This window comes from Simochromis diagramma, unplaced genomic scaffold (assembly GCF_900408965.1).
Source record: "Simochromis diagramma unplaced genomic scaffold, fSimDia1.1 OVJJ01000510.1, whole genome shotgun sequence".
NCBI classification, from domain to species: Eukaryota; Metazoa; Chordata; class Actinopteri; order Cichliformes; family Cichlidae; genus Simochromis; species Simochromis diagramma.
The window spans coordinates 1,441,965-1,454,226 of record NW_024387326.1 but is presented as its reverse complement, the minus strand read 5'-3'; the positions used below and the strand labels follow the sequence as shown (position 1 = coordinate 1,454,226).

General features: G+C 40.1%; 1 protein-coding gene across 1 annotated transcript in view; it reads left to right on the top strand.

The window, feature by feature from the left end:
* grapa (GRB2 related adaptor protein a) overlaps nt 1-8,589 on the top strand; it is a 36,528-nt gene extending 27,939 nt beyond the window's left edge. The window contains exon 5 of the mRNA XM_040005949.1: nt 7,305-8,589. Coding sequence (XP_039861883.1) covers nt 7,305-7,490 — 186 coding nt within the window. The 3' untranslated portion in view covers nt 7,491-8,589. The remainder of the gene's footprint in view (nt 1-7,304) is intronic.
* The last annotated feature ends 3,673 nt before the right edge of the window (nt 8,590-12,262 follow it).

Sequence of the window (12,262 nt, the reverse complement as noted above, 5' to 3'; positions counted from 1 at the left end):
TTAGCAGGACCTTCAATATTACTTAAAGTGTATTTTAAATTTGCTCACATACGTGCAGTAGAATAAAAAAAGAAAAACACAAAAATGCACATTATCACTACATATGGCTTTTATGGTCCTCAAGTACCATAAAAGACTGTTTCTGTTTTACCAAATAATGTTGTTGTTGCTTTTTTATTTTATTTTGTTTTTTCTTTCATTTGGTTCTGCTTAATTTCCTGGTTCTATGATATTATATCATATCTGTTCCATTCATCAGTGACAGGAGTCCCAGGCACAAAACCAAATTCTGATTGTCTTTATATTACGCAGCATCATTAGTCTCAGGTCAGAAAGTTGCCCCATCAGAAGCAAGCTTATTAAGGGTCCACTAGGACAGTGTTATGTAATTATCTTCCTGAAACATGTGATCATAATAATAATAATAATATATATAAAATGTGGCATGTGTTGGTTGTTTACATGTATGGCTAACCTTAAAAATGCAGTCACTTATTTTTTAACGTATGTAATAGAAAAATATGTTGTACTTATATGACTATTGAACATTTGTACATGTATATTTTCATGATCTGTTTCTCATTATGCTTTTCTCCTCCTTCACCACTGCTCGCTCTCCTCCCTCATTTCCACTTCATTGTCTTCCTCCTCACATCAAACCTCATCTCTTGAACTGAAGTCAGGGCTCTACATGCTCATTTATTCCCATTATTGTAATATAGCTAGGCTTGTGTGTCCTAAAAATCACACTTACCCTCTAATAAAAGTTTAACTACATTAATTACAAAGTTTAATTACATTTAATTACTCACATCGCAAGTTCATTCATTAAGTGTCTTTTAACAGCAGCTAACACAAGCTAACAGAAGCTAACAGCAACTAATAGAGACTAAGAGACTCTACTGTAAGCCAAAACAGCAGATGCTAGCTGGGGCAAACACAGAAACGTTCAGGATATCACTAACACTGGCCAACAGCAGCTAACACAGGCTAACAGAGGTTAACAGCAACTAATAGAGACTAAGAGCTCTACTGTGAGCCAAAACAGCAGATGCTAGCTGGGGCAAACACAGAAACGTTCAGGATATCACTAACACTGGCCAACAGCAGCTAACACAGGCTAACAGAGGTTAACAGCAACTAATAGAGACTAAGAGCTCTACTGTGAGCCAAAACAGCAGATGCTAGCTGGGGCAAACACAGAAACGTTCAGGATATCACTAACACTGGCCAACAGCAGCTAACACAGGCTAACAGTAGCTAAGAGAGGTTAACAGCAACTAATAGAGACTAAGAGCTCTACTGTGAGCCAAAACAGCAGAGGCTAGCTGGGGCAAACACAGAAACGTTCAGGATATCACTAACACTGGCCAACAGCAGCTAACACAGGCTAACAGTAGCTAACAGAGGTTAACAGCAACTAATAGAGACTAAGAGCTCTACTGTGAGCCAAAACAGCAGATGCTAGCTGGGGCAAACACAGAAACGTTCAGGATATCACTAACACTGGCCAACAGCAGCTAACACAGGCTAACAGAGGTTAACAGCAACTAATAGAGACTAAGAGCTCTACTGTGAGCCAAAACAGCAGATGCTAGCTGGGGCAAACACAGAAACGTTCAGGATATCACTAACACTGGCCAACAGCAGCTAACACAGGCTAACAGTAGGCTAGCTGGGGCAAACACAGAAACGTTCAGGATATCACTAACACTGGCCAACAGCAGCTAACACAGGCTAACAGTAGCTAACAGAGGTTAACAGCAACTAATAGAGACTAAGAGCTCTACTGTGAGCCAAAACAGCAGAGGCTAGCTGGGGTAAACACAGAAAAGTTCACGATATCAACAACTCACCTCAGTATTGCAGTCATCAGACAGAAGTGAGTTTCATTCACTTATCAGACTCTCTTCTAAATGTTTTACAGCCTCCTCCAGAGTAAACAGACGTAGACACCAGCTGACTTAAACAGCAGACAGCCTATGCTCACTACAGATAAATATAGAAAGATATAAATAGAGTTGTTTATCCTATAGTGGCCACCTTAGCTAGGATTATGCACTTGAATTAGGAAGAGTAAGAAAACAAACTTCCGTTGGCTGCAGTCCACAGACATCTAGACATCTTTTACACACTGTACCTTTAGGACGTGACAAATTAATTCTATATCCATTGCTGTGGAGTTTCGCCCACATACAGCAACAGTGTGACTTTGTTTTGAGAAAAAATAAGTGAAAATAACTACAGTGAAGTGTCAGCTGCTGGTCATATACAGTATCCTTGTATCGTTCTGTGTTTAGCACACTGGCTGTGATGTTGTTGCCCTGTAGGTCACTTTGAATCTGAATCACATCATGCCCCAGAGCCGAAGGTGCCGTGCTTTCCTTACATGGCTATGCAGCCTTTCTGTCTTTCCACACGAGATCACAGCAGCTTAGTCAGTTCTTTATGTCTCCATATGTGTTTACTGTTTTAATTTGAGCTTTAAGGTGTCTTTTCTGTGCCTGTCTGTTGAGAGCTTTCCTTAGCATTGAATCTCCATAAACATAATGTATTTCTACAGCCTTCTACTTCTTTACAATTTAATCTGGGAGAGGATCAAAGGTGGGGGAAAAAAAGAGAGATGCAATCATGTAAACACCAGCCGATCATTTCTGCACTGGCTCCATCCATATCCAGTTATCTTCAATTCACATCAGTGGGCTTGGTTTCCCAGTAGGTAGATGCGCAGATTAAAAGCACACATGAAACATTGATATTAGCTTTGGACCCATCTGGCTTTTTCACCGTCAAGCTATATAAAATCACAGTCAGCTGGTCTTCGCGTCTGCGGGGTTTTGTCTTGGCCTTGGGCATCAACAAAGCTCCAACACCCAGCGTCTTCCACTGGCAGCGTTTGCACATGGTCATACAACTCGCGCTACTTCTCTTGGAGAAAAGATTGTTTGATGAATGACTTAACCTGGTTATGGCAAAACCATATTTAGGGTTTCTATTTGGGTTTTGATCATGAGAAGAACTCTTAAGCATCTCCGAGGTGCCACTGTGGACAGAATTGTGTGAGCTACAAAATCCTCTGTGCCGTTTTTGGAGAAGAAAAAAACCCCAAAGAAAATACTAAATGAAAGAAATTTGCCCTAAAGACCAGTTAACCAGACACCAATATGGCAAACTGGCAAATAAACAGTCTGGCACTTTCTTGTGTATTTGCTCAGCAGCTCTTTCTTCTTTGTGAGCTTGATGTGCACGCTCAAAGCTCTGAAATATTAACAGTATTCAGTATCCACTTCTTCACAGCATCACTTCTTTTTCTTTCATAAAAGAAATAAGAATACAAAGAAAAAAACTGTTCAATCCCCCCCTTTAACCATTTAGATTATAAAGAAAGACGAGGTTATGAAAAGATTGTGTTCAGTGTTTCTCTTACTTTTTGTGTTCGACTAAATAGGTCAGTTTCACAGACGTGAACCGAGTGTGTTGAGCACTTGTGAGTCCTTGAATCATGTTGCACCATGGTGTTTTTTTTGTATGTATGTGTGTGTGTGTGTGTGTGTGTGTTGACCCTCCTATTGTTTGGTTTGTCTTCCCAAACTAATTCCACATCAGCTCATTACATGGCTCTTGATAGCTTCTTATCTCAGTATGGCAGAATAGGAAATAATTCTCCTAACACATCCCTTAATATCCTCATGTCCTTGTGTTGCAAAGCCTTCCCTTTTACCCTGGAAAACTTGGACCTTGTGCAAAGGGGCAAACAAGCAGTATTGGAGGAATTTTCGTTGCATTCTGTGCACAAGGGAACTAGCAAAAGCTGTACTGTCAGTGCTCTCTTAGGCGGTAGAGTCAACCCTAATCACAAGGATACATGGATTGTATTTGTCTTTACAAGAGAGAACAAGAATGAAAGGGTTCTTCTTGTGCAACCCACACAAACTAGAAGTCTCGACTAGATCAGTGAAACAATAAATCATAAGGCTGTGAGGATTTTATAGATTTGCAGGCCTGATGGATTCTGTCTGGGTTTCTTGATCCTAATCCCGCTGTCTAGTTAGTGCATGTACTTGTTTGTAACTGTGTACATGTTTTGTGTGCCTACCGCTACTTGGATGTCATTTTATTGGGCCTTACTCTAAGATAAAGCAGTCCACAATAATAAAGCCCAGAATTGCAACATAGATATCTACGCACCTACATATAAAAAACAATATTGGTATTCATTGCAGCCTCCCCGCTCCCTCGCAGTTCACATCACATCCACCTTCTTCTGTGGGAGCGCCAGTGATAGCCGGGTTAGTTAAGTTCAAGCCTCTCTCCTTAAAATAGCCACTTTTGTTCTGCCACTCTTAAACTGCTTTTACTTCACGAGTCAGCAGCGATCAGAGGAGGCCGGCGATCGAGGGAGAAGAAAAACAGTACTTTTGTGAACTCAAAGAAAAACATCTTGAGGAAGAGAGAGCAGAATCTGAGGGCTGAATTTAAAGCAGCTCCCCTTGCCCTGGATTGCCATCAAACATCACAGCGACAAGCATTATAAGCGTTGTTTGTTGTTGTTATTTTTAGTGGGCATGTGTGTTTATTACACTCATCATTCTGGACTGATAGCACCTCTCCGTTGCATACCCATCCCTCTGTGTTTCTCTTTTATGACCAAGAGAAACTAAAATCGACCATTTACTCGATTTAAATATCGGATAAAACCCAACGCTAAACAAGGCTTTTGAGGAGAAGAGTGGCGCGAGGTGATTTTCATGCTTCACGAAGGTGCGCATAATGAGAATTTTATGCAAAGCACATGATGTTCATCACCATAAAAGTGTCACAGCAATCTAAAATATCTTGCCTCATTGATATTAACCTGCTGTCAGGTAAGGACAGTCTGAGAATCGAAGGGTAAAGAAAGTGGAATGTGTCAGAATGGTAACTTTAAACCCAACAGGGCCAGATTAGTGGTGTGTCTGGAGTGGGAGTAAGCAGCATGTTCTTTGTTTTTCTGTCTGTTAGGTCCTTTCTAACATCGCTGTGTGTCTGTACTCGCTCTCCCCTTGAAAATATGCCCTACACGCATAGTTTTCTTTACAGCTTCCATCACTTTCTCAGTATCACAAGTCCTTGAAGCCCTCGAAACAAAACCAGCCACCCATTCATTTTCATCAGTTTCACCTTCAGTTCACCGTCCTATCCCAGCTGTCATAGGACAAGAGAGGGAGTACACCTTGGACTGTACTCCAGTCTAACACAGGAACAACACTGAGAGATAAACAACAAGTCAACAAGTCACATTAAATTCATGCATATGGCCAATTTAGCCATTTATCCTAACCCCATGCATATCTTTGGACTGTGGGAGGAAACTGAAGTACCAGAAGTAGTGTGTGTGATTGGGTGAATGAGAGTTGTTGTAGTGTAGTTGTAGCTGTAGTGGAAGGTGCTATATAAGTATCTGTCCATTAGTATATGCTACTCTTGGACAGATCTAGTTGTTTCCCTGGTCCTGATAGTACTGTATCACACTAATAAAGAATTTTGCTCTCAGACTGCAGGCTTACTAACAGTTTCTAGGATACTTAAAAGTAGAATGGGGAGCAGAGAATTCAGCTCCCAGATTGGATTCAGGATACAAAGCTCTCATAATCAGGGCTGGCTCAGCTACCCCTGAGTCCTCACTTAGATACACTGCAATAGGCTTAGGTTGATGGGTACTTCCCATGATGGACAGTGTTTCTTCTTCATTCAACTCTTTTCATTCTCTAGGTGCTTACACACTACTGTACATGTAATCATTAGTTATTATTAATCTCTCACCCCTCAACACCAGCCGGTCGTAGCAGATGGCTGTCCCTCCCTTAGCCTTCTTCTGGTGGAGGTTTCTCCTGTTAAAAGGGAGTTTTTCCTTCCTGCTGTCACCAAGTGCGTGCTCTGTATGAATGTGTGAATACATAGACTGCTTTTTCATATTGACCAAGACTTATTTAATCTCTTTGGAGCTCGTATTCTTTTTCTTGTTTTGTTTGGCCTCCTGCTTCAAAGAAACTGCGCTCACTTTAAAAATTCATCGTCTAGATTGTGGCTGGTGAATTAAATAATACCTCTCAAAGCCTTTAGGAGATAAGACCAGCGAACCTTATTGACCAACATTCATTTTAAGTGCGTGTAGTGGAGAAATTTCCAAACTAGCCCTTGTAAACTGTGTGCTCTATTTTTTTTAATGAGTGACTGGAAAAAAGTGCAAAATTACTTTCTATAATCTTATATCCTGATGATAAGCAGAAAACGCACTGGTATGTATAAATATTACTTTAACATAAAGAAAGGCATATTTTTGGGAGTCACTGATAAAAAAACAAAAGTAACCCAAAACTGGCTGTGATATTAAATCAGCATGAAACATCTGTCTTTTGCAGGATATTAAGTTGATTTGGTTTCTGCAGCCATCTAAACGTAGCGAGATAAACACGTTAATAACTCTACAACCCCCTCATTTGACGAGTAACATATTTGACCGTCACATGCAAATAACACCATGCTGCTACAGCGTAACCCCACTGAATACTACACACATTGCACCGGTGTGTTATGACTCATTTTATGTGGGAGATGTTGGATTACAGAAGCTTACTGCCTCCTTTCCAGCTTTTAAAAATAGAAAAGTAGCATTCATGTGCTTTGTTTCTGGATTGAAATGGTAAAAAAGAGCTTCATTGACATTTGACATGTGGTGTCTTTATATTGTGCGATGAAAAGGCCTCATCTCTCATTTTCTAATACTGGGATGTCAAACTCATTTTACATCATGGGCCACATGCAGCCTACTTAAGCAGGCCAGTGAAACTCCCCTTTCTGTGACTGTACAGAAGTTTAACTGCACATTTAATCTCAGAGATATTTTAATTTAAGAAAAAGAAGTTCAGTCATAAGAGTTTGTTATATCAGTGAAAGAAGACTGTCATTATGACTCTTTGGACTTTAAAGTGTAAACTGACAGAAAGAGTTCTGGTAGCTCACTTGTCCACACTATAAAAAATGTAAAAAAAACCAAACAAACAACAACAACAACAACAAAGACAGTAATTTTCTACCTGTTTTTTTAACAGAGGCTTCTGTAAATGGCAAATGTGTGGTTGAAGAAAAATATACAAAAAAATCTTTAAAAAATTCAGAATACACAGGGGTGGGTTACTTTTAGTATTTTCTTTGACGCTATTAACTGGGTATTAACTTACTGTTGTGATGAAAATGTGTGATTAACTCTCTTTTCTTTTCCTCCTCCCCTCCCACCTGTTCCCTCTCTCCCTCCTGACCCACAGCGTTCCCATCATGCCCAAGCTGTCTTCGACTTCACCCCGCACCACCCGTCCCAGCTACGCTTCCTGCGTGGTGATGTCATTGAACTCATTGACTGCTCTGATTCGGTGCGCTGGAGGGGCCGTTGCCATGGACGCGTGGGCTACTTCCCTCCAGAGTACGTCCAGCCCATTTATCACTGCCAGTGACCTGACCTCGTGTCAAACAAGCGCACGGCCATTCCTTCGGGTTCACCGACGAGCCATCCTGAAAGACACTCACGCTGCTCCCCCGCTCTGCACTCGCCCGTCAACTTCCTGGAGCAAACGACGGAGCTACCACCGAACGACCCGTTCCCTAAACGGATTCCTCCCAATGCCCCCCTGTGATGTCGCCCTTCAAATCAGCCTTTGCTGCAGGCTCATCTGATCATCTGATCCTGAAGACTCCACTTTCTCCTCCGATCCAGACATGGACCTTTACACTGTGGAGAACTCTCACATATATTCAAAGTCATACATACTCCGAGTTATAATCATTTATTACAGCTTACCATCTCTAGTATAAAAGTAACACACATAAACACTAAACTGAGGGGAAAAGTGTGTGGCCCATGAAAACTCCTGAAGGAAGGGCAGGCTTGCTCTCTGGCTCATTTACTCCAGTATTTTGCCATCCTTTTCACCGGGAGCTGGACAGAAAGACACAGAAAGTCATTGTGAGTGTGAACACTTAGAGGATACTGACACAGCAGATTCCTCTGTCACTGAGCTGGTGTGTGTGTGTGTGTGTGGGGGGGGGGGGGGGGGTCTGTACAGATGTAAAGCTGCAGTCTTTACATACATATATGCATGTTGTGTGACGATGAGGGAGTGAGAAGTGTGTTGATTGTATCTGTGTGCGCGTATATATGTGTGTGTGCGTGTGTGTGTTTGAGCGTGCTCAGTGGACCAGTGAAAGGAGTTACTGTGTTACAGTGTGACAGTAAGACGAACACTGCCCCGACATCGCTTTGTTAATACAAAAAAAGAAGAAAAACGCGCTGCTTAAAATGTAACATGCTCAACTCAATTTACTGATCAATTGTTTGTTCTTGAGTATTTATTCTTATCCACGTGTGATCTTAAAATACATATACTGCAAGTGAATTTAAACATTGTATAAATGTTTTGCTTCTGTTGAAACTGTTGCAGTTGCTTAAGAGGAACAAACTTCATGTGACTGACAGCAAGAACTTGGATCGGTCTTCCTTATCCTGTAACAAAATCATTGAAATAAAGTGATACATTCACATCTTTGAGCCCTGAAGCTTGGACTTTATTTGGTATTTACTGTATCTGCTTTTAGTGTGTATTTTACAATGATCTTGTGTTCTTTTTAATGAAAAGGTCTTGATCAGTTTTGTTGGTGCTATTTCCCCCCCCTTTTTTTTATAATCAGTTTTATCCTGAAGTTCCCTCTACCAAAGCCATTGGAGCACTGCTAATCTTACAATCCCCCAAACCATTTAATTAAATGGTCAATTAAATTGAACAGATTTAATGTACTTGTACTTTGAGTATTTCAATGTTATGCTACTTTCGGCTTTTACTTTAGATTACTCCATATTTTGAATGCAATTATTGCACTTTGTGCCCAACACTATATAATTTAAAGTTTTAGATACTTATTATTTTTACAGATTAACTTCAGTTTTATAGCCCAAGCTGCTGAGCAACATTAAAGGAACATACACATGAATAAATCAATAATTAAAATCCAATAATATCATGTATATGATTCTGATTTGTTTTTATTTCACATGACTTTAGGTATTAGGTATTTTAAACATGTTTATGTCACATGTAACCAGTGAATTATTTTGCCATGTAAGTAAAATTATAATTTTATAAATTTTTTTTTCAGCTATCCATCAAAAGATTAGGTTTAAATTCTGATGCAGCTCCACTTTTTACATAATAAATCTGGAGGCAGGGCCACATATGAGCTTAAAAACTGTGGTTTGTACATAAATTTTCTAAACTTATTAAATATTAAATACTAAGCATTTTGATCCTCCCTGCTACCTCCAAGCACCATTGTTGGTCTGCCCTGTGCCTCCACACTTAAAAGTTATGGAAATGCTCCCGGTCAAATAGAGTCCACTATGAGTCTTTCTTCTGTTTAATGTCAAACAGCAAAATTCCAGGGGCATTATTTTTCATATGTACACAGCATATTCATCACAATTTCAGTAAATTAAATGATATAATTATTAATGAATATAATTATATTAAATTCAGATAATAATAATAATAATAATAATAATAATAATGATAAGGGCTGTCTCTCTGTTTGTTTGTTTCTTTGTCCATTAATTCCTCATAGACCATCAGGAGCTGAGTAACCAAACTTGGCACACAGGTACATCTTGGGCTCCCGAAGGTCGGTATCTATTGCAAGAGAATATAATGACCCGCTTTTAACATATAAACAACATCTATCTTTTTTAAAGTTTTCTCAGTCTGATTAAGTACATCAGTTTGTTAACTGCATCAACAGGAAAAGCTACTGTAGCGTGCCAATCTACTAGTTTTTCATGGATCTTAATACATTTTTGAGTGGACACTGAGCACAACGGGCAAATACAATAAAGCTTGATCTCTCTGATTAAACAAAAATTGGTATTATGATTGAGTAAATCAAACCCTGGTTAACAAAAAGGAACTAAAAAACTAGAATCACTTTAGACGTGTCTAAAACTCTCTTAAAGAGGAAAACATATCCATGTATATATCCACACAACCTAAACATGAAATTCTAGTCAAGTTAAAAGAGTTGTTACTTGTCTTTTAGCTGTATTTTATAAAAGTGTCAACAAATATGTACATGTTACTTATATGGTAATTAGAGTTTTACAACACTTGCTCATTTTATGGTCTTATTGTATCCTGTGCCAGGAGACGCCTCACTGGCATGTAATTCTGTTAACATAATAATAGATCTGTGCGATAACGCATCACGTCACCGATGTTAAGGACAGTTTTGCGCTGACATTCGGCCGCCGTTATGTAAGGAATGCAGAGCCGCTTCTCTCACCACACTGTAATGTTTGACATGAAGCTGGTAAACTGGGTTACGTTTGACCATTCCTCTGCTCTCAATCACTTCTGTTGCCTTTCACTCTCTTGTCACTGCTTTTGTTCTAACAAACCACTATTTTCATTCTTCCTGACAGAGTCATCCCTGGCTTGTCACTGACAGTTAGTCAATAAGCTACCGCAATCCAACGGGGGGAAAGAAGAAAAGGAGTTAAAGGTGTACCAGAAATAGCACTGCTGTTTTCTCCCTCTGATCTTTTTTAAAATTGCTGAGTCACTTTGAAGTGTCTGAGTTGTGGATGAAGGGATAAGGTTTGTGTGTAAGTGTGTGTGAGAGAGATGCCAAGATTTCTATAGTGACATATTTGTGTCACGGTGACACAGAATAAAAATGCAAAACCTTATGAGATGGCGGTGAAACGGGACAAGATAGATGGTAGAAAAGAAAACAGGATGAACCAGATTACTGATGAGAGATGAGGAGGCAGTGTGAGGGACAAGTGTGTCGGTCTCTCAGTCGAGGTTGATGGTTAAACAGCAAACGGCTGAAGAAGGCGTGTGAGCTCTTACATCAAAGCTATTTACAGGTGTGAATAGTAAAAACACTGAAACAGAGGAACCAGTTTGACTGACTTACTGGCCCTTGGCCGGTTAGACCACGGAGTGAAGGGAAACTGGTCAAACATCCTGCGAACCAGAAAAACTGTTTACTAAACTAATGGGTCAAATGCAGCCAGTCTGGGAGTGAAAGACGAGATGAGTCATCACTCACTACTCACCTTTACACCTGACATCCACCTGACAGTCCGGCATAAAGAAAGCTTGGATTATACAGTATACGGTTTCTTTAGTGACCCAACCAACCGTAACACAGCTGTTCTGCTACAAATTGCCTTTTTAAAATGCTGTCCAGGATTAAATCCCACCTCTGAAAAGAATATAAAAAACCTGTGAGACCGTCTTTATATGAAAACACTGATAGAAGTGTGAATGCGATGTAATATTTATCTCATGAAGTAAGAAAGGAAGGAATGATAAGCAGGCAAGCGTTTCACAGTGGATGTTGTAATGTTGTATTGACTGATGGATCGGTAAAGGGGAGAGAATGAAGCATATCTACTCTGCAGTGAATGATATTCAAGTCTGCAGGTTTTTTGTACTATACTCTGAAGTTTGACCCACAAGAAGTAGCTCTCCATTCTTCAGAGACATGCTCTAACGCCTGGTTTGCACTCCAACTTTGACACCAACGAAGACCAAGGAGTGCTGACTGTCGCTGATTTTCCTCCACAGTCACATGACCTCAGCCACAATGAACAAGAAGGCAGACGGGCGTTTCACAGTGGATGACTCTGAGCTCTTTGGAACAGCCAAATCATGCAGGGATAATATCAGGCTTTATACACACCTGGAGAGTCCATGTCAGTTAAAATTACTGCAATTCAGAGCAAAATCAAATGTAGGAAATAATTAAAAATCATCCTGTCCTTAAAGGTCTAAAAAACCACTTTTGATCGACTGCTCGCCAGCAAGTGTGAGCCCCCCTATGAAAGCAGAAGTTCGGGCAGTTTTTCAGGTGCTGCACTGACACATCAGTGATGATCTTAGACATCAATCGGGAAAGGGTTCCAATTTGAAGTCTACAGTGAGAAAGATTATTCACAAGTGGAAGTCATTCAAGAGCGTTGCCAGTCTTCTCAGGAGTGCACATCCCAGCATGTTCACCCCAAGGTCAAACCATGCAATGCTCAGAGAAACTGCAAAAAGGCCTAAGAGTACCTCTCAGACTCTACTGGCCTCAGTTAGCATGTTAAATGTTAAAGTTCATGACAGGACAATTAGAAAAAGACTGAAAAAGTATGACTTGTTTGGAAGAGATGCCAAAAGAAAGCCTCTTTTCT